The 27,145-nt window shown below is 43.7% G+C and overlaps 2 protein-coding genes across 5 annotated transcripts in view; one reads left to right on the top strand and one right to left on the bottom strand.

The window, feature by feature from the left end:
* CTPS2 (CTP synthase 2) overlaps positions 1-27,145 on the top strand; it is a 99,018-nt gene that overhangs the window by 49,019 nt on the left and 22,854 nt on the right. For all 4 annotated transcript variants that reach the window (XM_078064967.1, XM_078064968.1, XM_078064969.1 and 1 more), the window contains exon 14: positions 15,698-15,794. In XM_078064967.1, the coding sequence (XP_077921093.1) occupies positions 15,698-15,794 (97 nt within the window). The remainder of the gene's footprint in view (positions 1-15,697; positions 15,795-27,145) is intronic.
* Positions 1,520-12,252, bottom strand: S100G (S100 calcium binding protein G). Its single transcript, XM_078064791.1, has 4 exons — positions 12,219-12,252; positions 8,978-9,138; positions 5,556-5,699; positions 1,520-1,624 (listed from the first exon to the last, which is right to left on the bottom strand). The coding sequence occupies exons 1-4, from the start codon at positions 12,250-12,252 to the stop codon at positions 1,520-1,522; spliced, it is 444 nt and encodes a 147-aa protein (XP_077920917.1).

Genomic DNA, 27,145 nt, shown 5'->3' on the forward strand with positions numbered 1-27,145 from the left:
GAGGCAGAGGCAGAGGGAGAAGCAGGCTCCCTGTGGAGCAGGGAGTCCAATGTGGGGCTTGATCCCAGGACCCTAGGATCATGACCCGAGCTGAAGGCAGACACTTAACCAACTGAGCCACCCAGGCGCCCCTGAAGGGGACTTCTTAAACAAGAGAAAAATTACCTTTTATAAACCAATATCAGACAGTAAACTTAATGGGGAAATAGTGGGGGATTCCTATTAAGACTAGAAATGAATAAAAGATGTGCACTGTTTTAACTAATAAAGTTGTTAAAATGAGACCAACTAATGCTGTCTGGAGAGTGCAGCTGGTGTTCTCCTGCCTGTTTGTAGACTTTTGAATCAATACAATCTTTCGGAGAATCAGTTAGGTGGTCTCTTTCACAAACCCCATAAAAATACTCATACCCTCTGACCCAGACATTTACTTCTCAGAAATTCTCCTAAGGAAATATGGTATGTTGACGGAGATATGAACAGGTACTCATTATAGCATTATTTAGAAGAATCAGAACTGGCAACAATCGAAATGTCCCACAATGGGGAAATAGTTAAGACTATTATGGGGTATCCCTGCAGTGGAGTATGATCAGTCATTAGAAATGTTTAAGGCTTTTGATGCAATAAGAATGCTCTTGTATCGAATTAGAATGATACAGATTGCATTTAAACATTTCCTCATTGTGTATAAAAATTTCCTTTGTTTCTTGGTGGTGGCGTTAGAAGTAATTTTTCTTTTTTTTGGTTAAATTCCTCTCCAACACTCCCCCTCCCTCCTTCCCCCAAGCTGGACTCAGTAAGTGGAACTTGAGGGCTAGCTGTTTCTCAGATCCTGAGAGTCCCAGCAGCACTAGATGCCAAAGCTGGGAGGGCCCTATGTCTTCCTGTCCCTTTTATTTTAAACATTACATGCCAGAACCAAGGCCACCCCCTCAGTGATGGAGAGAACTGACTCTTGGTCCCATAATGCTTCTACTCCCTGAGAGGGTCATTGATTCAAAAAACACAGTGAGTGCTGAAGGTGACTTTAAAGACAAGTGTCTGTGTTTTGAAGTCTGCTCCTCACTAGCTGTTGACTAGAGTTGAAATTGGAAATGATGTGAGCGCTGAGTGGCTGGGGAGGGAGAACAGGAACAGGGCTATTTTGATGGAAGACTGGAGTAAGGGCATTGGTTTGGCAAGTCAGAATTCTTTCTAAGCCTCTGACACTATCTTTGCAGTCTTGATGAAGATCATGGAACTATTCTCAGCCTTTCTTAAAAAAAAAAAGGTATAAAATTAAATGCATTAAACTAAGGTTACTTTCAAGTCTATTAAGCCATGGGGGTCTGTACTTGACAAGGAGAGACATGTCTAAGAATTTCTTTATTAACAGTAATTGGACCTCACTGCCAGATCATTATAATTGCCAAGAATTAAACAGAGACATTAGCGATTGCATATAGAATGGGGACCACATCCCAGGCGTTCTTCTTTTGGTGCTTGGAATGATGATATATTGTTTTGGTTTTTTCCTTCACTGGGATATCTTGTTCACTAACACCTGGAATTCTTCGAAACTAACTTCTCCGTCTCCATTCTTGTCCAGTTCTTGAAAGAGTTCATCTAGGGTGCTGGGACCCTGGTTTTAGATGAGAAGGATGAGAAAGGGGAGAGGAGAGAAAATGAATCAGTTACCGCTACCCATTTTCTGAAATTAGAGACGCTGGGTCTGTGTTCCAACAAGGCAGCTGAGGCTTCAGTTACATGCCGCTGATGGCTGAGGGTGGAAAGCCCAACTTTAGCTCCATGTCACCGAACTGGCTACCTGGTTTTTCCTATATCACACATTTATTTTTATTTTAAAAAAAGATTTCATTTATTTTGAGAGAGAAAGAGAGAGAATGTGTGCATGGGCAAGCGGGGAGAGGGGCAGAGGCTGAGGGAGAGAGAGAATCTGAAGCAGGCTCCCCACTGAGCATGGAGTCCTACAGGGCGCTGGATCCCAGGACCCTGAGATCATGACCTGAGCCAAAATCAAGAGTTAGATGCTCAACCAACTGAGCCACCCAGGCGCCCCACACATTTACCATTTTAATATTGCTAATGTGTAGTTTAATATACAGTTGACCCTTGAACAGTGCAGGGGTTACAGGCACCCACACCCCACAGAGTCGAAAATATGGGGATAACTTTTGCCTCCCCCCAAACATAATGACTAAGAGCCTACTGTTGACTGGAAGCCTTCCTGATGACATATACAGTTGATTAACACAGATTCTGTATGTTTTATGTATTAAATGCCATATCTTACAATCAATCAAGCTAGAGAAAAGTGTTATGGAAATCATAAGGAAGAAAAAATACATTTGTCGTACTGTAAAAAATCCGCATATAAGAGGACCCGGGCAGTTCAAACCCATGTTATATAAGGGTCAACTGTAATTGGTTTTCTGTGTAACCTTAAGTATTTTTCTTTCTTTTTTTTTTTAAGATTTTATTTATTTATTTGACTCAGAGAGAGCGAGAGACAGAGAGCAAGCACAAGCAGGGGGAACAGCAGGCAGGGGAGAAGCAGGCTTCCCGCTGAACATGGAGCCCGATGTGGGGCTCGATCCTAGGACCCTGGGATCATGACCTGAGCCGAAGGCAGCCGCTTAACCAACTGAGCCACCCAGGCGCCCCAGTGTTTTTCTTTATGTCTCTAAAAAGGGAGAAGGAATCTTAGGGCTTCACTGGACTGCCGAGGAGCCCATGGCCCACCAGTTGATGATGCTTGCCCCAAGTTTTTCCTGGGAGCTGGTTCTATGTAACCCAAGGCAGCACGGTGCCGTGGGCTCTCCGCAGCCTGCGCACTGCCCCCAACTACCCTGTGCGGGGGAGATCCACTTTACAGAGGAGGGAACTGTGCTCCGGGACAGCTGCTAACTGGCTCCAGGGCCCACAGCTGGTATACAAAGGGCTCAAGGTTCAAACATTGACTCTAGAGCTCAAGCCCTTAACTGGGATCCACACCAGTTTTTCCCAAGCCCCTGGGTTGCGGCCCCCCTCTACACCCTGCAGGATGACAGGATCAGTGGTTCTCACACTTTGGCGTGCAGCACAGTCACCAGATGGGCTTGCTGACCTTAGGAGATACAGAGTGACAGGTCCCACTCCCAGAGTTTTTGAGTCACTAGGCCTGGGGCAGGGCCTGAGAATCTGTATTTCCAACAGGTTCCCAGGTGATATTGATGCTGCTGGGCCAGGACCCATCACACTTGCAGAACCACTGCTTGAGATGCTGCAAGAGATCATGTTAGGCTTGACTCCCTTTTGACTGTTACGACTCTAAAGTGTATTAAGCAGACTTAAGTTTTGTCTCTGGCCTAAGACTCAAATCTTAAAGCCGTTACAGCTCTGCCTTTCAGGTAGGAGTTTATCTGTGGCAAAATAGTACCTAGGAAACTCACTGAAATAACGGTTTCGTTTATAAGTCAGCTTCAACATTAAAAAAAAAATTGTGGTAACATTTACCATCTTAACTATTTTTAAGTGTAGAGTTCAGTACTGTTAAGTATGTTGACATTGTACAACTGATCTCCACATCAAGATATGTTTTAACCCTTAAGATTCCTCTAAAGACATTTGATACATTGCTGTGATCAGAAGACAAAACTAAGTTAGTTACTCAGCATTTGTTGTAAAAATATCAAACACTTTTCCTGAAGCGTTTATGAGATTCTCAGCCATACAAGGCAATGATGGGAAGAGTATAGCTTGGAAAACCTTAGTAATCCTTAAGAAAGTATAATCCGGTACATGATATGGTAAGTAGATTTTTTCAAAACTTACCATCAGTATTCCTACCTTTATTCAAATTATAAGTCATCATACCTGCTTTTTGTAGGAAATACCTAAACCATAGGAAAATATAGAACAATTCCCCAGTCTTACCTTTTAAAACAACTTGTTTGAGTAGACTGCCTAGGCTTTCCTGTCAGATTATTATTTTTCTTTCTTTTATTATGATTATTCCTTCCTATTATTATTTTTCTTCCTTTTGAAAAAATCTCAGAGTGTTTTTTAGAATTTAATCTTTCTCAGAAAACTTTGTCTTAATTTTTAATTAAAAAGTCTCTTTTTCTGGGGCGCCTGGCTGGCTTATTTGGTAGAGCACATGACTTTCGATCTCAGGGTCATGAGTTCAAGTCCCATGTTGGACGTAGGGCTTACTTAAAAGTAAGTAAATAAAATAAAAATCAGGAAAGGTTTTTTTTTTTTTAAGTCTCCTTTTCTGCTGGCACCTCTAACTGTTTTTAAAAGTTATTTTATATTTTAACTGTAAGCAAATGAGGAGAGATTGGATTATATCATTGAATTCGGCCACTTTTTCTTTTTAGTACTAAAACCAGAAATCTCAACAGCTATAACCAGAAACCTCCTCATGTGTCATACTGGCAGAAGGGACATTTCTGGTTAAAATCTGGGAAGCCAATGCTTTCTTCTGAAGTTACAGCTAAATAGTGACCAAGTCGGATGAAAGGGTTGCACAGTCACTTCCATTTTGAAAATGGCTTTTAGTTGTGAAGTAGAGAAAGTGTGTTGGAGCAAGGAGATCAGCCCGCCTCTCTTTCCCATGATTGCCTCAAGATGCACTTTGTTTTTTTTTTTTTTTAAAGATTTTATTTATTTATTTGACAGAGAGAGAGATAGCGAGAGAGGGAACACAAGCAGGGGGAGTGGGAGAGGGGGAAGCAGGCTTCCCGCTGAGCAGGGAGCCCGATGTGGGGCTCGATCCCAGGACCCTGGGATCATGACTTGAGCCAAAGGCAGACGTTAATGACTGAGCCACCCAGGCGCCCTCAAGATGCACTTTGATTTGGACAACTCTGGGATGGTTTTGAAGAGAAACTGTCTGGCTAAAGAGATTTAATCCCTTCCTGGAGTTGTTTAGAAATGCCTGGCTGCCTCATTAACACAGATTTAGGTGCTTAACACAAATTAACACAAATTTAAATGCTTTTGAAATATAAATGGATGTCACCAGATGGCAATTTGTCAGCGCAAAGTGGGTTTTCTCTACAGATTGCCTAGTAATTCTGCTTGACTTGGTCTTGACAGATCCTACCTATAACGATGAAGCACGTCCAAGGTCAGCTAATATTATTTTGCACACCTCTTTGTTTTCCTAAAAGCCTAGCCCAGAGGTGCTGAATCCAGGCCGAAGGCCTTAGCATGTTGGCTTGGTGACCTATGGGTCTTCTAGGCCTAGCTTCATTGAAAGTGCAATCATTGCTTCCTTTTACTCTGGCTGGTCATGGAGAGTTCTGTGCCCAGGCTGTGGGGCATAGAAGGCTTGGCCCCTGCTTTCTAGGTGCTTGCCATCTGAGATGTGGCCTGCCACCACGGAAGAAAACACACGTTCAAGGGCCCTTAATCAAGGGATGCCTTCACCTTGGCTGCTGTGTGCTCTGCCCCAGAAGGAGCCCCGATCAGTACTGCATTCCTCCGCCTCCCCCTGCATCCTCTCCTCTTCCCACCCCCCCCTCACCCTCCGAGGCCCCGTATGGGCTCTGCGGTGGTGCACTCACTTTCAGTAAACTAGGGAATTCCGTCTGAATCAATAGCTTCAGCTCCTCCTTCGAAAGCTGGTCTGGATCACCTTCTTTGGCTGCGTATTTTTCAAAAATGCTCTTCAGTTCTTCGGGAGACATTTTTATGCTCGTCGTGGTGGCCTGTCAATGGGGAAAGAAATGAACTCACCAAAAAGCTGAAGCGGAGTTTTATATTGATGATTTTGCCAGCAGTTCAGTGCCTTCGGGCTCTTTCCTTGGTGTAGTAAAAATAATCATCTTAGTATGTTAAATGTCTGTTCTTAGAGTCCATCTGTGAGGAGATGGTCCCTGGAGCCAAACCCTTTTATTAGTAATCGTGACATTCTCCACTTTTTATGCACCTGGTCTGTGCTCTGTAGGCTGTGGTCTCCAAGAAAGCTGACCACAGCTTTTAGCTTCTAAATTACTGGAAATATCTTTAGATGGCACCAACCCACTTTTTCTCCTGACCACTATCTTTCATACCGTTCTGGAAGGAAGCAGAAGAAGCACCAGGTTGTACTAAAATCACATTTACCTGGTTGCCCAGCAGCAAGACAGCTAGAGGAATCAAAAAGTAGGAGTGTGAAGAGTTGAGCAGGATCATGACTTTTATAGTCTTCACAGACACGCCACCCTGATTATAAAATTTTCCTTTTGTTTGCCATTTAAGGGTAATTATTAATTGTTTTTGAAACCCAAGCTTAAGACTGATGAACCTCATAATTAAGGGCAAGAGCCAATAAACGGCCACCTCAACAGTTGCTTAATGGTTCAGAGTCCCAAGAGTAAACTTGGATTTTTTTTTTCCCCTTACATTATATTTTCCCTCCAATGTGGCATTATGATATTTGCTCACTGCTCGCATTTCAGAAAGCTTAACTATGGAGGGTTGGATATTTTTCAGTTTAATTGCATATTTAGGCTTGAAACAATAACTTTCTTCACATCCAGAAAAAAAAAAAATGCTATAATGGATGGTCAATCCTCTAGAGTTTAAGAAATTGCAGTATGGCCATTGAAGTCCCTCTGATGTTTTGAACAGATTAGGTGCTTAAATATTTGAATAATTGAATGAATGAATGAACAGAAGTATCATTGAGAAGTAGGCTTAAGGAGTGGGGAGAAGATACATAATAATTTGTGATTTTATTTAGCAAAGCAAGATTACCAACTAGCATGGTAATTTTTCAACTTTTTCATTATTTGTTGCTCCCATATCTGCTTTTTTATTTCTCATTACCCCTTTCCTTACCACATACATGTATATATAAATTTTTTTTTATTGAAGTATAGTTGACACACAATTTTATATTTTCAGGTGTACAACATCCCCCCAAATATATATATATATATATATATATATATATATATATATATATTTTTTTTTTTTTTTTTTTTTTTTTTTTAAGATTTTATTTATTTGACAGAGAGAGACACAGCGAGAGAGGGAACACAAGCAGGAGGAGTGGGAGAGGGAGAAGCAGGCTTCCCGCGGAGCAGGGAGCCCGATGTGGGGCTTGATCCCAGGACCGTGGGATCATGACCTGAGCCAAAGGCAGATGCTTAAAGACTGAGCCACCCAGGCGCCCCCCAAATATATTTTGTTAATCATTCTAAAAACTTGCGAAAACACTTGACTTACTTTTATTCAGTTGGAAATACTTCAAACTTGTGGAACTGCCAGGATTTAAAGTTGGAGACTAAATTTATTTCTATTAGAAAGAGTTCCATGAAAGAACAAGGACATTTCCAGAGGACATTGATCTGATACTGATGTAACTCACAATAAAGGTTTCCAGATTGACTTTAAGAGGTCTTATCAGCTTTTAAATACTTGCACGCTTCCACACTTGTATAATTTTCTCTGACCCTTCATTATATCATGTATAAATTGAGCGTTGTACTATTGAACTGTATTTTTCTCTGACAGTTTTTAGTTCTAAACTTCTAGGGCCTTATTTACCTCGGAGAACAAATGTGAAATCTTATAGTTTCTTAAAAACTACCCACCCCCCCCAAAAAAAACTTCCCACCCATCCTGAGCATTTATCATTCCATGTGCCTTCACTGTCCTTGTATATGTTATTCTTGCTTTTATTACAGATTCTTTGACTTTGGTATTCACCAATGTTGAATATATAGGAACTCACTTCTTGGAGTAAAGATAAGCATTTTGGATTTAGTTGTAAGATTTTATGCAAAAAGATTCTGATTTTGGCAATGCATTTTAATCAAGATTTTAGAGAATTTCTGGTGTTTTTATACTTATGCTCTGTTTTACTTGGGAGGAAGTTAGCTTTTGTTGAACAGTTGTAGCAAAAAATACCTTTTTATTCCAAAACCTTAAAAAAATTTTTCCAATCTACAGAAAAGTTGCAATAGTCGGTGAATACAAACCTACCTTTTGCCCAGATTCATTTATGAATCAGTTGCCAACTGATTTTCCCCCTTAATACCTTAGCATCTTATCTCCTAAGGACAAGGACATTCTTCTATACAACCACAATGCCATTATCACAGGCCAAATTCACATCTCTCCAAGTGTGGAAATAGCATCTTAAGTCATCTGTTCTCTTGAATTACCACCTGTGAGCTAAACTCAACATGGCAGTTGTTGTATTTCTTGAGTCTATATTGAAGAAATGGTTTTAATAACTATATAATGTATAACTGTATAATTTTAATAACTGTGTATTATAGGACAGATATATGTTATGTATAACACATGGCAGTATATATGGGTGTGTGTGTGTGTGTGTGTGTGTATGTTGTTAAGTCTAAGAGAAACATTTGGGACAGTTTTGGTTAACAGTCTTTCAGGCTACACGTCTTTAGTTTCAGGGGAGGACCTCTGATTAAAAGAGGCCCAGTGCTGGGGCACCTGGCTAGCTCAGTTGGTAGAGCAAGCAACTTTTCATCTTGGGGTTGTAGTTGTCTACACACCCTGTTGGGTGTAGAGATTGCTTAAAAATAAAATCTTTTAAAAAAATAAAAAATAAAAGAGGTCCAATGCTATTTGTTGTCAGAACTTAGGCTTGTAGTAAACACTGACAGAGCTTGAAAAACGACCCATGGGTTTTAAATGTTCCCTTGCTCTCCTGTGCCAGGCACATCTGTCATCTCTTATGTTTCTCTTTACCTATGGGCTTAAGTGTGAGGATAAAGGTGCAGTGGGAACCACGAAATCCACCAATAGATATTCTCATGAAACATTAACTAAAAATATATGGAGACAGGCGATAAACACAGGGTGTGTTCAAAAGAGTGCATTTTGAAACTAGAGAAGGGGGAAAATGACAGGCATAAGATTGGTCATGGAAAAATGGAGAGGCAAAGGTTATTTATCACCTCACCATTCAATTGCTTGATCTTTGGACAGACTTAAGTTTTTCTTAGGGAAGCCGAGAGTAACTTACTTGCAAAGCTCCGATAGCACAGGGTTCCATGGCTGTGTTATTCGATTCGAAGTCTACGGCGGGCAGTGCCTTGAAAAGCCCCTTTGGAAGGGGGTCAGTGTCAGCCCCTGCAAAACGAAGTGGGCAGGCAGTGCTATCCTGGGTTCGTGTTGTCTTTGATCCTAAGGTTCAGAAAAGAGCCTGATCACTAAGGCACAGTATCCCTAAATGCTGTGTGACAGCTTCCCCTTGCCTGCCTACTCTGTGCCCTACCACCGACTTCACCTTCTTCTGATTGAGGGCTGTCTCTTCCCGTGGCTGAGTGCCACCCTTGGCCACAGCACCCTCTGTGGAGTGGATACTGCTGTTATCCCCAGTCTACAGAGACGTTCAAAGACCAGCTCAAGGTCACAGCTCTGGGCAGTGCTAGAGCTGGGATTCTGGGCCAGGCCCAGGCTGCTCCCTCAGCCGCCATGCTGCCTGCCCCTCTCAGGAGGAGGGCTTCTGTGAGGAGGGCTGCTCAAGGTTAGAGTGAGGCCCAGAGGTAGGATTTATGCATTACATTCACACCTGAAGGCATAAGAATGTTCTTTTTCTGACGGAAGTAACGTAGGCCTTCTTCTACTGGTGGAAAATGAGTTGAAAAGATTGGAAAATACATACGTATTTATGGGCATGCTCAGTTGCCTTCACCATTGTGGATTCCATCATCCCGCTGCTGGTGATGAGACAGGCTGGGGAGACAGACAGGGAAGTAACAGTCCTGTATCAGGTGAGAGGCTCAGCGGGGCCCATGCGCGGCACTCTTCCTCCCCGCCCCCCTCGATGCCTGTAGCTCAGGACAATCCGCAGCATCTCAAAGACGCCATCCATTGCTCCTCGGCTGTCCACCAGTCCCTTAGTCCGCTCTGTTCGTTTCTGATAAAAATCCAGGGAGATTTAATTATGGAGCACTTGATTGGAACCTGACATTGTGTTGAACTCTGATGGAGACAGAGAAGAAGACCCAGTCCTGTGCTCGAGGAGTGCACCCCCCCCCTTTAGGCAATGAAAGGAGGCATGTAAAGGAAATGATGGAGGGGGTTAAGGTTGTATACGATGAAGGACTACATTAGTTTCCTGTGCCTTCTGTAACAAATTACACAAACTTAGTGGCTTAAAACAACACAATTCTTTTTTTCTTACAGTCCTGGAACTCAGAATTGTAAAGTGGGTAGGCAGGGCTACCATTGCTTCTGGAAGCTTTAGGGGAGAATCTGTTTCTTTGCCTTTTCCAGCTTCTGGAGGCTGCCTGCTTAAGGCCCCTTCCTCCATTTTCAAAGCCAGCAAGGTAGCACCTTCCAATCTCTCTCTTTCTTTTCTCTCTGACCACCACTTTGTCATCTGTCTCCTTCTCTGATTCGGACTCTCCTGCCTCTGTCTTATAAAGACCCTATGGTTAAAAGGGCGTCTGGGTGGTTTAGTTGGTTAAGTGTCCAACTCTTGATTTCAGCTCAGGTCATGATCTCAGGGTTGTGAGATAGAGCCCCTCATCGGGCTTTGCGCTCAGTGCGGAGTCTGCGTGAGATTCTCTCTCTCACTCTCCCTCTGCTCCTCCCCACACTCTCTCTCTCTCTCAAATAAATAAATCAATCTTAAAAAGAATTTAAAATAAAGACTGTGTAGTTACATTGGGCCCACCCAGATAACCCAGGATAGCCTTCCTGTCTCCAGAGCCTTAATTTACTCATGTCTGCAAAGTCTCTTTTGCCATGTAAGGTAACCTCTTCACAGGTTCCGGGGACTAGGGCGTGGATTTCTTTGTGGGGTCATTATTCAGCCTACCACAAGGACTAGTTCAAGATGAATTCACAGCATATAGGTGATTTATTTGGTAAGGTGAGCATGCTAACACGGTGTTAATTATGGGTCAGTAAGGAGAACAAGAGGGTGTCCCGAAAACATGGGCCCATGTGGAATGGTGGGGAGAAGACATTTTAGGAAAAGTATCGAAGAGGCGATATATATGTAGAGGGGCTGGCGGGGGGGGGGGCGGGGGGAGCAGAGGAGGCATCAGCAATGGACCTGTCTGGCCAAGGTGGAAACCACAGGTTAGAACACGGGAGGAGAGCATAGCCAGACTGGGTTCCTGAATGAGGTGTGGAACCTGAGTGCCACATGCGGAAGAGTGTCGAGTTGATCTGTAGTGATGGAGGCTACCAGAGCTAGCGGTGTAACACAGAATGAGTTCATACTTTATGAACACCCCTTGGTGGGAGGGAAGCTGACTTACCTCACACACTGGAATTTCATCTTTGATAAGAGAACCTAACTTCCCTAGACTTTGTTGTTAAGGCATGTGGGACGCATGAACCCAGGCTTGAACCCATTACACTTTTATCGTGGGCTGCAGAAACTTCAGTGAAGGTTAATTAGTGCCGTATTTATCCTTATGTGGTACTTTTACATCTAAAGCTTTATCACCACCAACATTCGTTACTTATTGATCCTTTTTTATTTTTCTTACGCTGTATGGCTGGCTCTGTTCCAAGAAAGGACAGATCTGTGGTGGGGATCAAAGCAAAGTTAGAGCAGGCCAAGGCAATCCTTTTGCAATGGAAGAGGCATTTTCCTCCTACACGCAAATCTAGGGTATTTTGGAAATGTTGGGATTAAAACTAAAGCACATTTGGGTTTGTTTTTTTTAATTTTATTTATTTATTTGAGAGAGAGAATAAATGGGGGTGGGGAGGGGCAGAGGGAGAAAGAGGGAGAAGCAGACTCCCCACTGAGCATGAAGCCCACCTTAGGGCTCCATCCCAGGACCCCGGGATCATGACCTGAGCCGAAGGCAAACGCTTAACTGACTGAGCCACCCAGGTGCCCTGCGTGTTTTTTTTTTTAACTACCCCAGTAATGATAAAGGATATGTTTTGAAACTGACGTCTCTCAGGCTTTTCGTGGAAGGAATACCAGGCACAAAGATGTTTTCCTTAATTTTGTTGCTGAATCATGTTGCTTATAACCTGAGAAGCAGTCGGTCGTACTGCCAACTTCAGAGGTCATGGGAGGTACCTGTAACTGAAGGCAGCTGGTTGGGCCCGGCTCGGCCAGAAATGCACTGTGTTCTCTACCTTCCGCAACCTTCCCCTTCCAGTGTGTTTGGATTGCACCAGCTTGTGCCTGGTCTGGGGGTCCTTTGACTGAGGGTCTGATGAGCATCCCCAGACGAGACCTCCTGAGCCAGACCAGAGAGAACAGCAAGTCTCCTGCCAGTTCTCACTCTGCTTTTGGCCTTTCACTGACGTCTGGGGCATCACTCGGCATCAGAAAGCCACTTGCCTCTGCTCCCTCATCTTTTCTCTAGCATTTTCTTTGCTTTCTCCACTGATTTCTGTGCTAACACGTTTTAATCAGAGGATCACTGTGGCTGCCATTCCTTGGGATTTCATTCTGTGTTATCATTTCAGGAGAAGGTTATAGTTATTGCTTCTGAAAACAGCAGGGATAATGTGAACTAATAGCCTAGTGGAAGGTCGAAATAAGTTATTTCACTGTTTGGGCTTTAAATTTGTATTCTCATTAACATAATACTATGTACAAAGCTTACAAAGCCAACATGTTCCAAAAGGCCTATAATGAAAATATTTAGTAATCCTCACACCCTCTCTGCCACCCTCAAGTCTTCTAGCTGTTTCTACTGATATTTACCTCCACCTTTTTTTATTTTTATGTATGCGTGTAAACTCTGCCCCCAACATGGGGCTCAAACTCACCACCCCAAGATCAAGAGTCACATGTTCTACTGACTGAGCCAGCCAGGTGCCCCCTACCTCCATGTGTTTAAGTAATATTCTCATCTTGCTCTCTCAGAGATTTCCAGATTTCCATTTATGTTAGAGGAGTACTTAATGCCCTCAGGCCACCCCTGTGCCCACTGCATTTTTCTTTTGGAAATATGTTCTAGTCTTGTGCTTGTCAAGTTCATCTCAAGTGAGTGGTAAGGCAGGTTTCCTGTCCTCAGGTGGGTCATTTGAGTTTTCTTAGTGGTTCATAGCAGAACATTTCTTAAACACCAAGCATGCCAATAACTGCACAAACTACGTTCAGAGACTCTTCCTGGGCAGAAGAACCCAACGCAGAAAGTAAGGATGGATTGAACAATCACAGAACTTCTAAGAAGCCAGGGGGGAGTTTATCGCTGTGCTCTTCCTACATGGTTCAGGTTGTCTTAAACTTAAGCGAAAATTGAGGCTGTGGTGGGTAGTGCAGTCTTATCTGCCCTTTCCTAGAAAATGCATAAGGGGCTGGGCATTTATAAGCAGCTCAGCTTTGAGAACTAGAAGCTAATGCCCTCTCTCACCTCACTCCAGTAATACTTAATCTAGCCATAATTAGCCAACCAAAGAAGATAGCAAAGAGATGCCAAGGCCAAGAGCACTTCAGAACTGAGCACTCCATCCAACAAGGGGAGTAATCAAACTTTTTCTCCACCCCTTCCCCTCAGTGACTCTTAGAGTGTACTTGGGACACAGGGTTCAGACGGCTCAGAAAGTTCTGGGGCGCTGATAAGATCATACAAGTTCTGGGAAAATTTTGACCTCAGGAAGTTCCAGTTGTCCAGGCTTCCTATAGAGTAATACGTGGCAGGGGCACCTGGGTGGCTCAGTCGTTAAGCGTCTGCCTTCAGCTCAGGTCATGATCCCAGGGTCCTGGGATCGAGCCCCGCATCGGGCTCCCTGCTCCGCGGGAAGCCTGTTTCTCCCTCTCCCACTCCCCCTGCTTGTGTTCCCTCTCTCGCTGTGTCTCTCTGTCAAATAAATAAAATCTTTAAAAAAAAAAAAAAAAAATACGTGGCAGTTAAGGTATGGGGGAAGAAACTGAATGAAAGGTTTTTTTTTTTTTTTAAAGATTTTATTTATTTATTTGAGAGAGAGAGAATGAGAGACAGAGAGCATGAGAGGGAGGAGGGTCAGAGGGAGAAGCAGACTCCCCGCAGAGCAGGGAGCTCGATGCGGGACTCGATCCCGGGACTCCAGGATCATGACCCGAGCCGAAGGCAGTCGCTTAACCAACTGAGCCACCCAGGCGCCCCTGAATGAAAGGTTTTATGAGAGGGAAACCTGAGCAGTTCCATTAGAGCAGGTTACCTTGCCTAACTATGGTCTAACAGCTTAAAAAAAACAATAGATGAAACAAAACCATGAGATCATAGCGACTAGAGGTTGGAAAACAGAGCAATGACTTATGAGAATGGGCTTTTCATAAAAATCACGTGTTTCTGAATTTCTGTGAAGTAATCATAAAGATAAATCTGAAATTATTTGGTCTGAGTTCGTTCCTTACTTCTGTCATGGATTCATTCAGTGTACACCCTGGGCCAGTTCCATAGATGCAAGGGGATGGGAATGCCATGTAAGGAAAAACAGCACTGGCTCAGCTCTCAAGGATTACAGTCTGACACACAAAGCACTCTACAGACATGAACTGAGGGAAGCACAGTGGCGGGGAGGGCAGGGATAGAGGGTCCTGACTAGGCTATGGCGCCTGGGAGTATCCGCTCCCCATAGGAGTTCATATTGATTGTTGAGCTAAGATCTCAAGGTTGAGGCTGGTTTAATTTAGGAAAAGAAGGTAGGGGAATGGGAGATGCTCTGGGCAGAGGAAACAGCATGTGCAAAGTCCCCGTGTGGGGAGGAAAGAAGATGCATTGGAGGAACGGAAGAAAGGCCACACTGACCAGAACTCAGGGGACGGTCATGGGACGTGAGGCTGGAGGGCTAGGCTGGGCTGATACCACTCAGTCAAAGATTTCAAGCTGGGGAAATACAGCTACTTTGCCTGCAGTGTGCAGGGTAGACTGGGGCCATGTGAACGCGGGGCAGCCGTTTGGTAAGCTCTGGCTATAGCCCGGGTGAGGGGCTGTGGTTTGGGTGGTGGTTGGAGCCATGGACGGATGCCGCAAGTCTGGAGGGGGTGAATTGATAGGACTGGACACATTGGAGATGAGGGATGAAGAAGAGGGAGAGATCCAGGGTGGCCCTTAAGTTTACGACATACAGAATGTGCTAGAATGGATGACATTACCCCCCTTTTTGTTTAAAGGAATCCTTCTAAGGTTTTCTACAAAAAAGTATCTTTGGTGTACTTTTCCACAAGGATTGGCAGATTTGCTTATGGAAAATCTTTAGGGAGTGAAGTGGGCAGTGGGGGAGGGATGTGAATAGCAAAGTGAGAGGTCCCAGAAGGCCGGAACTTGAAGTGTGAACATTGCCTGGAACTGACAGCTTGAGTAACGACAGGAGGAAGGTCATAAAGAGGCTCCTGATAAATTTTTTACAAGTGATTTGAATGAAAGATGAGAAGCAGAGACGAAAAGAGAGCATACCGTGAGGGCTGTGTAAAGCATGGCTGTATTTGAATAAGAAAATTGGAAGGAACGATCAGATTTTACTGTTTAGGGAACATCCTTACCCGCTCCAAAAGTAAAACTTGGGGATGCCTGGGTGGCTCAGTCGGTTGGGCGTCTGCCTTCAGCTCCGGTCATGATCCCAGGGTCTGGGTCCTGGGATCGAACGCGCATGGGGCTCCCTGCTCAGTGGGGAGTCTGCTTCTCCCTCTCCCTCTGCCAGCTGTGTGCTTGTGTGCTCTCCCTGTCAAATAAATAAATAAAATCTTAAAAAAAAAATAAAAATAAAGCTTGAAATGTGGGAAATGACATTTGTATGAGATGGCAAAACCAGACTTCTTTTGTTCTCTAAGGTGATTGATATGCCCGAACACAATCCTGGCAATTTGGGAGGAACGATGAGGCTGGGAATCCGAAGAACTGTTTTCAAAACGGAAAATTCAATATTAAGTAAGTTTCTCCGATCATTGGTTTTATGACAGTGGGTGTGGTTAGCATGCCTCTGCGCAGCCCGAGGCTAACCCTACCCCTTCCACCTCGCCAGCTTTCCCTTCCAGTAGCCCCTGGTGCTGCACCTCTTCCTCCCACCTGCATTCCCCCCCACCACCCCGCCCAAGCCCTTGCTGGTCCTCCTGCTTCTGGATTCCTCTCCCTGGCAGGGTTGGGAAACTGTGAATGCCCCTTCTCATTCGATGTCCACGACACGCTGCCCAGGGAGCTCCTTTGTGATTTACTGCCGCTCCTGGAGATGACCTTGCCCCTGGGAGCAAGTTCTCTCCAATCCACCATTCTCTCCACTACACTGAAACCAGCTCCCTGTTTAATTGTTGCATGTCTGACTGGTTTTAGCCACTAATTTACGAACTTCGTGGAGGAGGAGAGCAGTTATGTCTGAGAAGTAGATTTCTCTGCTCCCCCAGTAGCTTGGGCTTAGGGAGAGCAAAATATGATGTGGCTTGCCGTCTGCTCTTTGCCCATCTTCTACTCCCGATAAGGTTATTCGAATTTTTGTGGCACTTTTCTTTCATAGATGAACATTTTATATGAGACTAACTTAGAGTGAGAAAACCCGCAAAGCCCTGAATTCAATTTAATATATTTTGAGTGCCTACTCTGAGCCATAGGCACCGTGCTAGATGCTGCACATCCAGCCGTGCCCGGGACAGCTGCTAGTCCTGCCGGCCTCAAAGCAGGTGCAAAGAGTGTGATGAAAGGGAACGTGCGAGGTGCCGAAAAGCTGGAAGGAGAGAAAGGGAACCCAGGTTTCTTGGGTGTCCAGCATCATTCCCGTGAAATTATAAGCATATCTTAGAAAAATGCCTTCTTGAAGAAGAATAAGACCAGGAATATGGGTTTCTCCTTTATGGGTGAGAAACAGCTTCTAAGGAATATAAAGCTTCCTAGTAAGAATGAAATTTAAAAAGGAAAAGTTTCAAGGCACACACATTTCTCTACTTTCTCTGGATAAGAAACCATTGCTCTCTAAGTGACTTTTTTTCGCTAAGAATAGAAGAATTTTTTTCTCTTCTTGGATATTAGCAGTGATTCTGCAGCTTTCCGATGTTTTCAAATCCTTTGAAACTTGGTTCAAATAGTTGCCTAAGAGACAAAAAATGGTTAGTGAGAAATGTAATGTTTTAAAGTTGTATCTTCTGTAAAGGGTTCGGTGCTCATCGAGCTAAGCTTTTATAAAAGAGCATAGTGTCCAAAATATTGAAAATTTGCGTCTGTCTTGATAGAAATAAGACTGATTTAGGGTTTGTTTTTCTTTACAGTAGACATAAAAGTAATGTCGATGATTTTTATGAATCTTAAACACACTAAGAGCTTGTTGCTTAATTAATATCTTTGGCCTGCTTTGAAAAAAATTGTTAAATAGCTTTATTGCGATATAATTTATATACAATTCATCTGTTAGAAGTATACAATTCACTGTTTTTTTTTTCTTAAAGATTTTATTTTTTGACAGAGAGAGACAGCAAGAGAGGGAACACAAGCAGGGGGAGTGGGAGAGGGAGAAGCAGGCTTCCCGCTAAGCAGGGAGCCTGATGTGGGGCTCGATCCCAGGACTGGGATCATGACCCAAGCCGAAGGCAGACGCTTAACGACTGAGCCACCCAGGCGCCCTTCACTGTTTTTTATTGTATTCAGAGTTGTGCAACTATCACCACAGTCACTTTTTGAACATTTTTGTCACTTCAAAAAGAATCCCTGTTTCCTTTAGCTATCATTGCCCCCCCCCAACCAGTTCTCAGCAACCATTAATCTACTATCTCTACCAATTTGTCTGTTTTGAACATTTCATATAAATGGAACCATATGCTATATTTTGTGTTTGGCTTCTTTCCTTTAACATCGTGTTTCAAGGTATATGCACATTGTAGCATGTACCAGTACTTCATTCCTTTTCGTGGCTGAATAATAGTTCACTGTATGGTTAGACTACATTTTGTTTATGCGTTCATCACTTGATGGACATTTGGGTTATTTCCCAGCCTGCCTTAAATTTAAACTGTGCCTCCTAGTTTGCAAAATCATGTGCGTATATGAACCTACGATTCCCAGGAGGCATAAGGTTTTGCCCTCCCATTTGCGCCAGATCTTCCACCGTTCTCCAAAAGGGTTGTGTTGGAGATTAAGAGATAGGAATATGACCACTGTGCATGGCTCTATTGAGTGTCATAGAAATAGAAAAACAAATAGCACCCTAGTATTTTGTGGGTTTCTTCCCCTAGTCGGTGTATTTCTTTTGTAGGCTTTTTTTTTTTTTTTCGCTATTCACATTTCTGCAAGATGCTAGGAACAAAATACATTTGCCTACATAGCTTCTGAAAATAATGTATAGTTTTGATGGACAGCATTTGATGCTATTCATTCTTTATTTAAATTTGAGTTATGGGCCGGTGATTGCAATGCTCTGGATTAAATGGAAAAACAGAAAAGTAAAGGGTTTTTTTTTTTTTTTTTAGTAAAAGAGAATACTTTGAAATAGGACCAAAGCCTAAAGATGTTGGTAGACACAATGGCTGGATTACTAAAGTAATTCTAATTTTTATATTCATCAGGAACAAATTCCTCTTTTTTTCTTAGTCACCTGTTCATTCCTTAAGGTTCATGAAAACTAGGTATTTGTTTTTTCTTTTTTCTTCGTTTTCAACCACTTTACTGAGGCATCATTGACATACACGTATGCAATGAGATGAGTTGAACTTGAGTTTTTCTAAAGTGGAGATTACAGGTATAAATTGAGTTGGACCAAAGTACTAATCATCATTTGCTCTGTTTGTAAGAAACATGTTCCTAGAGGCTCACTCCTGTCCTGCATTCTGGATGTATGTGCTGTCCTCGCCTACAAAGGCTTTTTCTTTTTAAAGGACTAAGGGCAGTGTGTGGGGAATTGTCAAAGCTGGTTCACAGGTCTTCACAAATAAGATATTTTTTCTGTAACACTTGACCTTAGTATTAATTACACATTCATGATGTTTTCGAAACTTTATCTATCATGCTTAGTTTTTATATAGCCTTTTGTTGTAGAATAATGTTTTATGTACCTAGTCTTTGTGTTTATTACTTGGGCATATAATATTTCATTGAATTAAGGAACCATAATCTACTGATTCATTTCTTTTTTTTTTTTTTTTTAAGATTTTATTTATTTATTTGACAGAGAGATAGATAGTGAGAGCAGGAACACAGGCAGGGGGAGTGGGAGAGGTAGAAGCAGACTTTCCGCCAAGGAGGGAGCCCAATGTGGGGCTCCATCCCAGGACCCTGGGACCATGACCAGAGCCTAAGGCAGACGCTGAACGACTGAGCCACCCAGACGCCCCCTGATTCATTTCTTATTGCTAAACACTGCAAGTTGTTTCCAACATTTTGTTAGAAAAATGCTGATGCAAACATCTTGACATAGTGTTTATATTCTTTTGATTGTTTTCTTAGGATAGATTTCCAGGAGTCGGACTATTAGGTCAAAGGGTATGAACACTTTTATGACTGATAATTCTGCCAGATTGTTTGAAGGAAGAGGTGAACCAGTTCATAGTGATGTTAACTATACTGTACTGTTCTTGCTTTCTCTAGTCTTTTTGCTAGTATTTTTATTATTTTTCTTTTTGCTCTCCTAGCAAAAACAAAAAGGGCCTCTATTAGAGTACTCTATTTTGCATTTCTTTTCATTACCACAAAGTGGAAGGTTCCCCCCACCCCAAAATGTTGGTTTACTTGTGTATATACTGCCCATGTTCCTACTAACACTTAAACATGTGAAGGGAGAGATCTACCAGCCCAGAGTCTATGACCTAAATGGCCTAAACCAGGGGTTGATAAACGTTTTCTGTAAAAGCCCAGATAGTACATATTTTCAGCTTTGGGGGCCACATGGTCTTTGATGCAACAGCTCAGCTCTGCCACTGTAGTGTAAACAAGCAGCTGTAGGCAAATATGTGAGTGAACGAGTGTGGCTACGTTCCAATTTATGTTCCTTTATTTATGGACACTGAAATGTGAATTTTTTTTTTTTTTTTTTAAGATTTTATTTATTTATTTGACAGAGAGAGACACAATGAGAGAGGGAACACAAGCAGGGGGAGTGGGAGAGGGAGAAGCAGGCTTCCCGTGGAGCAGGGAGCTGGATGTGGGGCTCGATCCCAGGACCCTGGGATCATGACCTGAGCCGAAGGCAGACACTTAATGACTGAGCCACCCAGGCGCCCCTGAAATGTGAATTTCATGTAACTTTTGGGCATCATGAAATATTATTCTTCTTTTGATTTTTTTTCAACCATTTGAAAATGTAAAAATCATTCTAAGTTCAAGGGCTGAACAAAAACAGGGGAATCCTGTTTTGCCTCAGAGTTTCCATGGCTTGCCAAACCCTGGTCTACACAAAAGAAGCACAGGCTGAATGAAGGGTAAGGCCCAGGCAGTGAGGCTGTTACCCTCCTGGGGAGCGTTCAAGGACATCTCCCAGCTTGTCCACTTGCCTGCCAAAATATCCTATTTAGTGTCAGAATCAGGTCAAGAGGGCTTTCGGAAACCATTTGACCCAATCAATATTTTTCAGCAAGGAAATGGGCACAGAGGGGAAGTGGCTCATGGTCAGTGGGTGGTCAGAACAGGCCCGGACCACTCTTCTTGCATAGTTTCTAGTCTTCTACTCCAACAGATGGCCCTGGTTCCACAGCCCACTGTTATAATCACTCTCCAAAATGCAACTCTTAAAACAGGCATTTTACTATTGTTAAACTCCTTCAACAGCTCTACCCTTCAGATATGTATATTTCATTGCATGTAAATTACACCTCAATTTTCCAAAACAACATTTTATCTGGATACATAGATGGCAGGACTTGTCTCATAGTGAGACCATTACTTGGTTGATTAACTAATTAGATGACATCTGAAAAGCAGGGAGAAATGGTGCAGAACAGGTAAGTATTAAACGGGGTGCTTTGAAGAGTGAGAAATCTAGAAAGAGGTATGTTTAGAGATGGAGTGGGTCAGGCTCAGGTGAGAGAGGAGCCAGGGAAAGCACCAGGGAGCTTTGTTATGAGAGGGTTTTGAGACTCCAAAAATAAACTTTATCCGTTTGCTTGTGGCTCTCCACTGAGTGTGAGACATGGGAATGTAGTAAAGTACAAAGCAATTCAGACAACGTTCAGAGCTCATTACGGGGATGGCTGATAACTTGTTTGATGGTTATTGTTTCCAAAATATTACAGTCCTCAGGTTTAACTTTTTTGGTCAGGTCCCAGATATGTTGCTGAGAGATCCAGGAAAGGAAACATGTCTTTGTCTGTGCTGAGTGTGGTTTTCCAACCTAACCGCCACCTACCAGAAAGAATATGCTTTTGGACCATGCAGGTAGCATGTTTTAATGCTACTCAATCTAGTGTGTATATGTACTGGTAGGAATGCTAGAGTCAACTCAATTTAGAGCAATCCCATATTTGATATGCCTTTGAGAAACTCTGTCCTCTAAACCAATACCCAAATGGTTAGGGAGCCCTTGCCTTTAGAAACAGGAATCCTGCAGGGGTGGAAAGGTGCAGAGCAGACCTGAGTGCTTGGGGTAGGGGTGGGGAGTATGGGAGTTGGGCAGAGGAGGGAAAGGGCCACCCCATGAGCATAGCACTGGGCTGCGGGATTGTTAAAAGTGAGTGGGTGCCATTTTGCCCTCTGGGGTGTCCAGTCCAGTGGAGAACGTGGCATAACATTTTGGAAGGAATTAGAAGCCCTCTTCAGTGCAGTGTATGCAACTGGAGACCAGGCCCTGGTGACTTCCCATCAGAGTTCTGAGAAGATGACCCCTATCCTCAGGGCAGACAACAAGGGGACAAACGTCAGCTGGCAATGGAGGCTGGGGAGAGCTCCTCAGGATGATGCTGGCAGGGAGTGTGCCAGAATCTAGGCTGGAGGAGGCCATGGCAAATGGAAATTGAATGCTTTAGGAGAAGACTTAATTCCTTTTTGGGATCTTCTCTGCATTTCCTCATAATAAGGGGGAGGACTTGGCTAAAACACCTGGTTCTGCCTTACTGTAAGAGAAAAAGGGTTTTATTCTGAGAGAACAGGCAACAGGCCAATTAGGGAGGTATGGAGTGAGTCCCAGTGTTAAGATCTGGGTTAAATTCATGGCGTTGGAAATGCAGATTGGTCAATCTCGAATTTGAAGGGACTGAAGGAAAAGGGGATATGGTGGAACAAATTTTCACTGGCTAGAAAAATTGCTCTTGCTTTCTTATATTTTATCAGGGCATGGGTAGAGAAAAACAGCTTCTAGTTCCTGGTGTGATTAGATTGTTAGGAAGTTTAAGAAAATAATCATGCCATACAAAAAGCCTTGGCTCGGTTAATGAGGTGATTTACAAAACAGTTTAAAAGAGGCCACCAGGGATTTAGGGACGCTGAAAGTCCATGCCACGGTGAATTTGTCGTGCCGAGACCTATGGGAAGGGAGCGCGGTGGGCCTCCTGAGCGGAGTGTGCCCGCTGGCCAGCCTCCCGGCCTCCCTGCTGATGGGCCACGCTGCAGGGTAGCTCTCTGCCCTGCTCCTTCTTGCCTTTTGCTGGGGAAACCCTTCTCTAAGGTGTATTTGTGGATATGGGGGCTTACAGGTCTGGGACATGATGTAGCTCCTTTAATCATGACAACAGGAGGCATGTCCCTTACTGAACCGGCCCTGTGCCAAGCATCTCCCCTGTGGGAACTAGTGGAGTGGCTAACAGCCCAGCCTCACTGCCCCATTCATTGGAGACCCCCTGCAGTCCCAGCTCTCAGTCCCTCGCTGCGTAGCTACTTAACGCACGACACTGAGGTTTCTGCATCTGGAAAACGGACATCAGACTGCCTCCTGCCTCATGGGGTTCTTGTGAGCGTTAAATCAGTTATACATGTGAGTCCTTCAGTGCCTGGCACAGAAAAAGCAGTGTTCGAGTGTGGCTGTTAGGATCGTTAATGTGAAGGGTATATTCCAATACAATGAGACCTGTGAGTCTCTTAAAGCTCTGGGTATGACCTAGTATTAAAATACCATGTGATTCAGTAATTCCACTACTGGGAATTTACCCAAAGAAAATTAAAACACTAATTAAAAAAATATATATGCACCCCTATGTTTATGGCAGCCAAGATATGGAAGCAACCTAAGTGTCCATCGATAGATGAATGCTTAAAGAAGCTGTGGTACACACACACACACACACACACACACACACACACACACACAGGAATATTACTCAGCCACAAAAAAGGACGAGATCTTGCCATTTGCAATAACATGGATGGACCTAGAGGGTATTATGCTAAGTGATGTAAGTCAGACTGAAAAAGACAAATACCATATGATTTCACTCATAATGTGGAATCTAAAAAAACAAATGAATAAGTAAATGAAAAGCAGAATTATATAGATAAATACAGAGAACAAACCGATGGTTGCCAGGGGGCGGGGTGGTGATGGGCAAAACGGGTGAAGGGAAGTGGGAGATACAGGCTTCCAGTTATGGAATAAATAAGTACGGGAATAAAAGGTAGAGGGAATATGGTCAGTGGTACTGTAATGGTGCTGTCTGGTGGCAGACGGTAGCTACATGTGTGGTGAGCACAGCGTAACATACAGAGATATCGAATCGCTGTGTTGTACACCTGAAATGAATGTAACATTGTATGTCAGCTGTACTCAAATAAAAAAATTAAAAAAAAAAAATATACTAAAAAAGAATGGGGTGTGCTAGGACAGGGGGAGGGGAGAAGGGGGTGAGCCTGAGGAGAAGGGGAGCAGGCATCTTCCTTGCCTTACATGTTCTCTCCAGTCCCTCTGTTCTAGTCTCCTTGCTCCCTACCTGCTAATATGGACTAGCAGAAGCATACAAAAAAGTCTAAGAAAAGAGATGTTAAAAATGGGATAAGAATACTAAGTCAGGGTGGGGGGAAAGAGATACAAGCAATGAAAAAACATGTAACGCTGTAATGTGGAGTTAAAGGCAAGGATTCACATTTTAAAAATAGAAAATGAGCATTTTTATACTAGCAAATTGAGATAAAAGCAGATCACGAAAAATAAAATTAGAGAGAGAGGAGGAGTTTAGATGCTTAAAAGAAATGAGATGTTTTATAAAAACTGAAGAAACGGTATACCAAAATCCAAAAGTAATAAATAAAGAAGGAGAAAGATAGTGGCTGGCCCCGCTTGCGCACTTTCTAAGCATCAGTAATGAGGACCTTCTGTGCATCATTTCGGTTATTCCTTTAAACACCCCAGGACCCGGTCGGATTTTGCACAAGACAGAAAGGCATCTTAGCCAGCTTAAGTCATCTGTTAGAAAGTCACTCAGCTGATTTCTGAGCCTGAACTCTTGACCATCTCACTATATCAAATAGCTGGACCTTAATTAAAGAGGGAATAGAAAGACCGAAACAGCTCACAGAACTGAAAGCTGCCTTGTGCTGAGAGCCCCCAAGACAGGGTTCCACAGGTCTCTGGGGGGTGTCTTGTGGGAGAAGAGCAGGGAGTGCAGAAAGTGAAGACCCCACCTCTGGCTTCTGAAAGCCAGTCTGAAACCACATGCTTGGCTTGAGGAGGGACACAGGCAGTGAATCAACAAAGGACTGAGCAGCTGGGCCGGTAGGACTGGGGTGGAATGCAAACAAGTCCAACAGCCAGGTGTAAGAAATGCCACAGCTTAAGCTCAACAATCAGTGGCAGCTACATCAGGCCTTAGCGTTGGAGAGGTGGTAGGGAGTGGTGGGGACTGGGGCAAAGTGACAAGCACTTGACCCCTCAAAGGAGTAACCACTCAAACTGATAGTTGCATGAAGAACTGTGGATTCACTGTTGCCAGCCTTCTAAATTTTCAAGAGAATCTGGAAATCTGGAGTTTTATGAGAAATCTCCTGGTTTCTAAATGTTGGCAACTTATTCATTTTTAAAACACTGTGTGTTTTAAACACCATTTTTAAAACACTGTGTGTTTTAAACACCATGCAAGCCAAATACACCAAATATTCTATACCCTGGGCAACCTCTTGGGATCTCTGAAGTAGACAAACACCAGCAGCCCCTTGCACACACACAGCGAACTCTAGCCCCTGTAGTGCCTAATTAGCCCAGGGCACGGTTCCGGGCAGTCTTAAAAGTGAGTCAAATTGGGGCGCCTGGGTGGCTCAGTTGGTTAAGCGACTGCCTTCAGCTCAGGTCATGATCCTGGAGTACCGGGATCGAGTCCCGCATCGGGCTCCCTGCTCGGCAGGGAGTCTGCTTCTCCCTCTGACCCTCCCCCCTCTCATGCTCCCTCTCTATCTCATTCTCTCTCAAATGAATAAATAAAATCTTTAAAAAAAAAAAAAGTGAGTCAAATTGAGACATTGGTACAGCAGTTAAAAGATGTTTGGGCAAAGGCGAGGCAGTTCTGCCTAGAGGGAAGAGGTGACAAAGCCCATCAGGTAATGATTTTACCTTTTGGACGTGCCATGGGTGATTTCTTCTAGCCCCCTGGAAATAGGAAATGTGGAGACCAGGTGGAAGATAAGGTTCAGAAGATACAGAATGGGGGTCAAGAGCATAGGGGGGATGGCTTTCAGGAGTGAAAGTGGGGGAAGAAGGGAGGGTACGGTTCTGGGCAGGTGTCCCCAGTTGAGGATGAAGAGCTAGTAAATGGGGAAGGAGTAAAGGTCACAGATAGGGAAAGGGGCAGTTACTCATGTCCCAGCTGAAGACACATCTGCTGCATTTTTTTCTGAGAGCAGTTTAGTAAAATAACAGGAACAAAAGCCAAGTTGCAAAGGATGGGGATGGGAGGTTTGGATAAAGGGTAAGTTAGGGGAAGAGCGAGCAGTGGGGGCAAGAATGGGGCTGTATAGCCTTTTACTTTTTCAAATTTTAATTGTGGTAGAATACACGTAACATCAAATTTACCATCTTAACCATTTTTTAAAAAAGATTTTTTTTATTTATTTGTCATAGAGAGAGCACAAGCAGAGGGAGAGGGAGAAGCAGGCTCCCTGCTGAGCAAGGAGCCTGGGGTGGGACTCAATAGCAGGACCCTGGGATCCTGACCTGGGCTGAAGGCAGACGCTTAACCGACTGAGCCACCCAGGCGTCCCCCGTCTTAACCATTTTTAAGTGTACAGTTCAAAAAGAGAGCGAGAGAGAGTGTGTGTGCGCACGCACAAGCAGGGGGAGGGCCAGAAGGAGAGGGAGAAGCAGACTCCCAACTGAGCAGGGAGCTGGATGCTGGGGAGCTCCATCCCAGGACCCCCGGATCAGGACCCGACCCGAGCCCAAGGCGGACGCTTAGCCGACTGAGCCACCTAGACACCGCCTCCCCCCCACTTGCTTCTTAAGGGAACATGAAGCTTATGTGCAGTTAATCTCTGTTGCATTTGATTTTGCCTCCAGAAAGACTAGGATAGAAAAGAAGACTGTGTCGCTTTGTTGAGGATTTCCCTCTGTGCCTAAGATCATCGCAGGGCACGAGTGCTTGATAAATCCATCCAGAGAACTGCTCCTCACAACATGGTGTATCTACCCCTCAGTCTTTTCACTCCACACCCAGATACACTCTGCAGTCAGCGGCAGCTAGTGGCTTGCCTTGTCACTGATGGTCATTGATTGTCCTCCTACAGCACTTTCAGCGACAGTATGGATCAGCGGTGCCTAATCCGGAATGCACCTGGAGTCGCTCATGGTGCTTTGTAAAAACCCACATGCCCAGGACCTCTCCTGAGAGTAACCAAATCAGAATCCCTGGGGCCAAGGCCCCAGAATGAGCAGTCTTGGTTTTATTTTGTTTTTTTGTTTTTCAAATAGAATTGGACTGGTAACATTCTGAGTTGACTCTCAACATACAGTTATAAAGGAAATTTTAATTTTTTTCATGGATAGGGCAATGCGTTAGTTTTATAAATTCATTCTTGACAGATTTGTAAGTGATCAGGGAAGAATTTGACTGCATGAAACAATATTTCCAAAGTCCTGAAAACATGTTTCATTATATACCATATATGTATATATATAGAGAGAGAATGATCCATTCATTAAACAAATAGTTATTTATTTATTTATTTAAAGATTTTATTTATTTATTTGACAGCAAGAGAGCACAAGCAGGGGGAGCAGCAGAGGGAGAGGGAGAAGCAGGCTCCCCACGGAGCAGGGAGCCCAACACAGGGCTCAATCCCAGGACCCGGAGATCATGACCTGAACCAAAGGCAGACGCTTAACCAACTGAGCCACCCAGGCACCCCTAAACAAATATTTATTAAGTACCTGCTTCTGTGCTGGACACCAGTTGACTGGT

This window comes from Halichoerus grypus, chromosome X, assembly GCF_964656455.1.
Source record: "Halichoerus grypus chromosome X, mHalGry1.hap1.1, whole genome shotgun sequence".
Classification (NCBI taxonomy): domain Eukaryota; kingdom Metazoa; phylum Chordata; class Mammalia; order Carnivora; family Phocidae; genus Halichoerus; species Halichoerus grypus.

Excerpts from the sequence above, each read along its gene's own strand:
- S100G (XM_078064791.1), bottom strand. The coding sequence starts at position 12,252 with ATGCCCCAGACGTCAGTGAAAGGCCAAAAGCAGA. Across the intron at positions 9,139-12,218 it reads AGTGAAAGGCCAAAAGCAGA|GATCAAAGACAACACGAACC; the intron begins GTGAGAACTGGC and ends TCTGAACCTTAG. Across the intron at positions 1,625-5,555 it reads AATTCCCTAGTTTACTGAAA|GGTCCCAGCACCCTAGATGA; the intron begins GTGAGTGCACCA and ends ATCTAAAACCAG.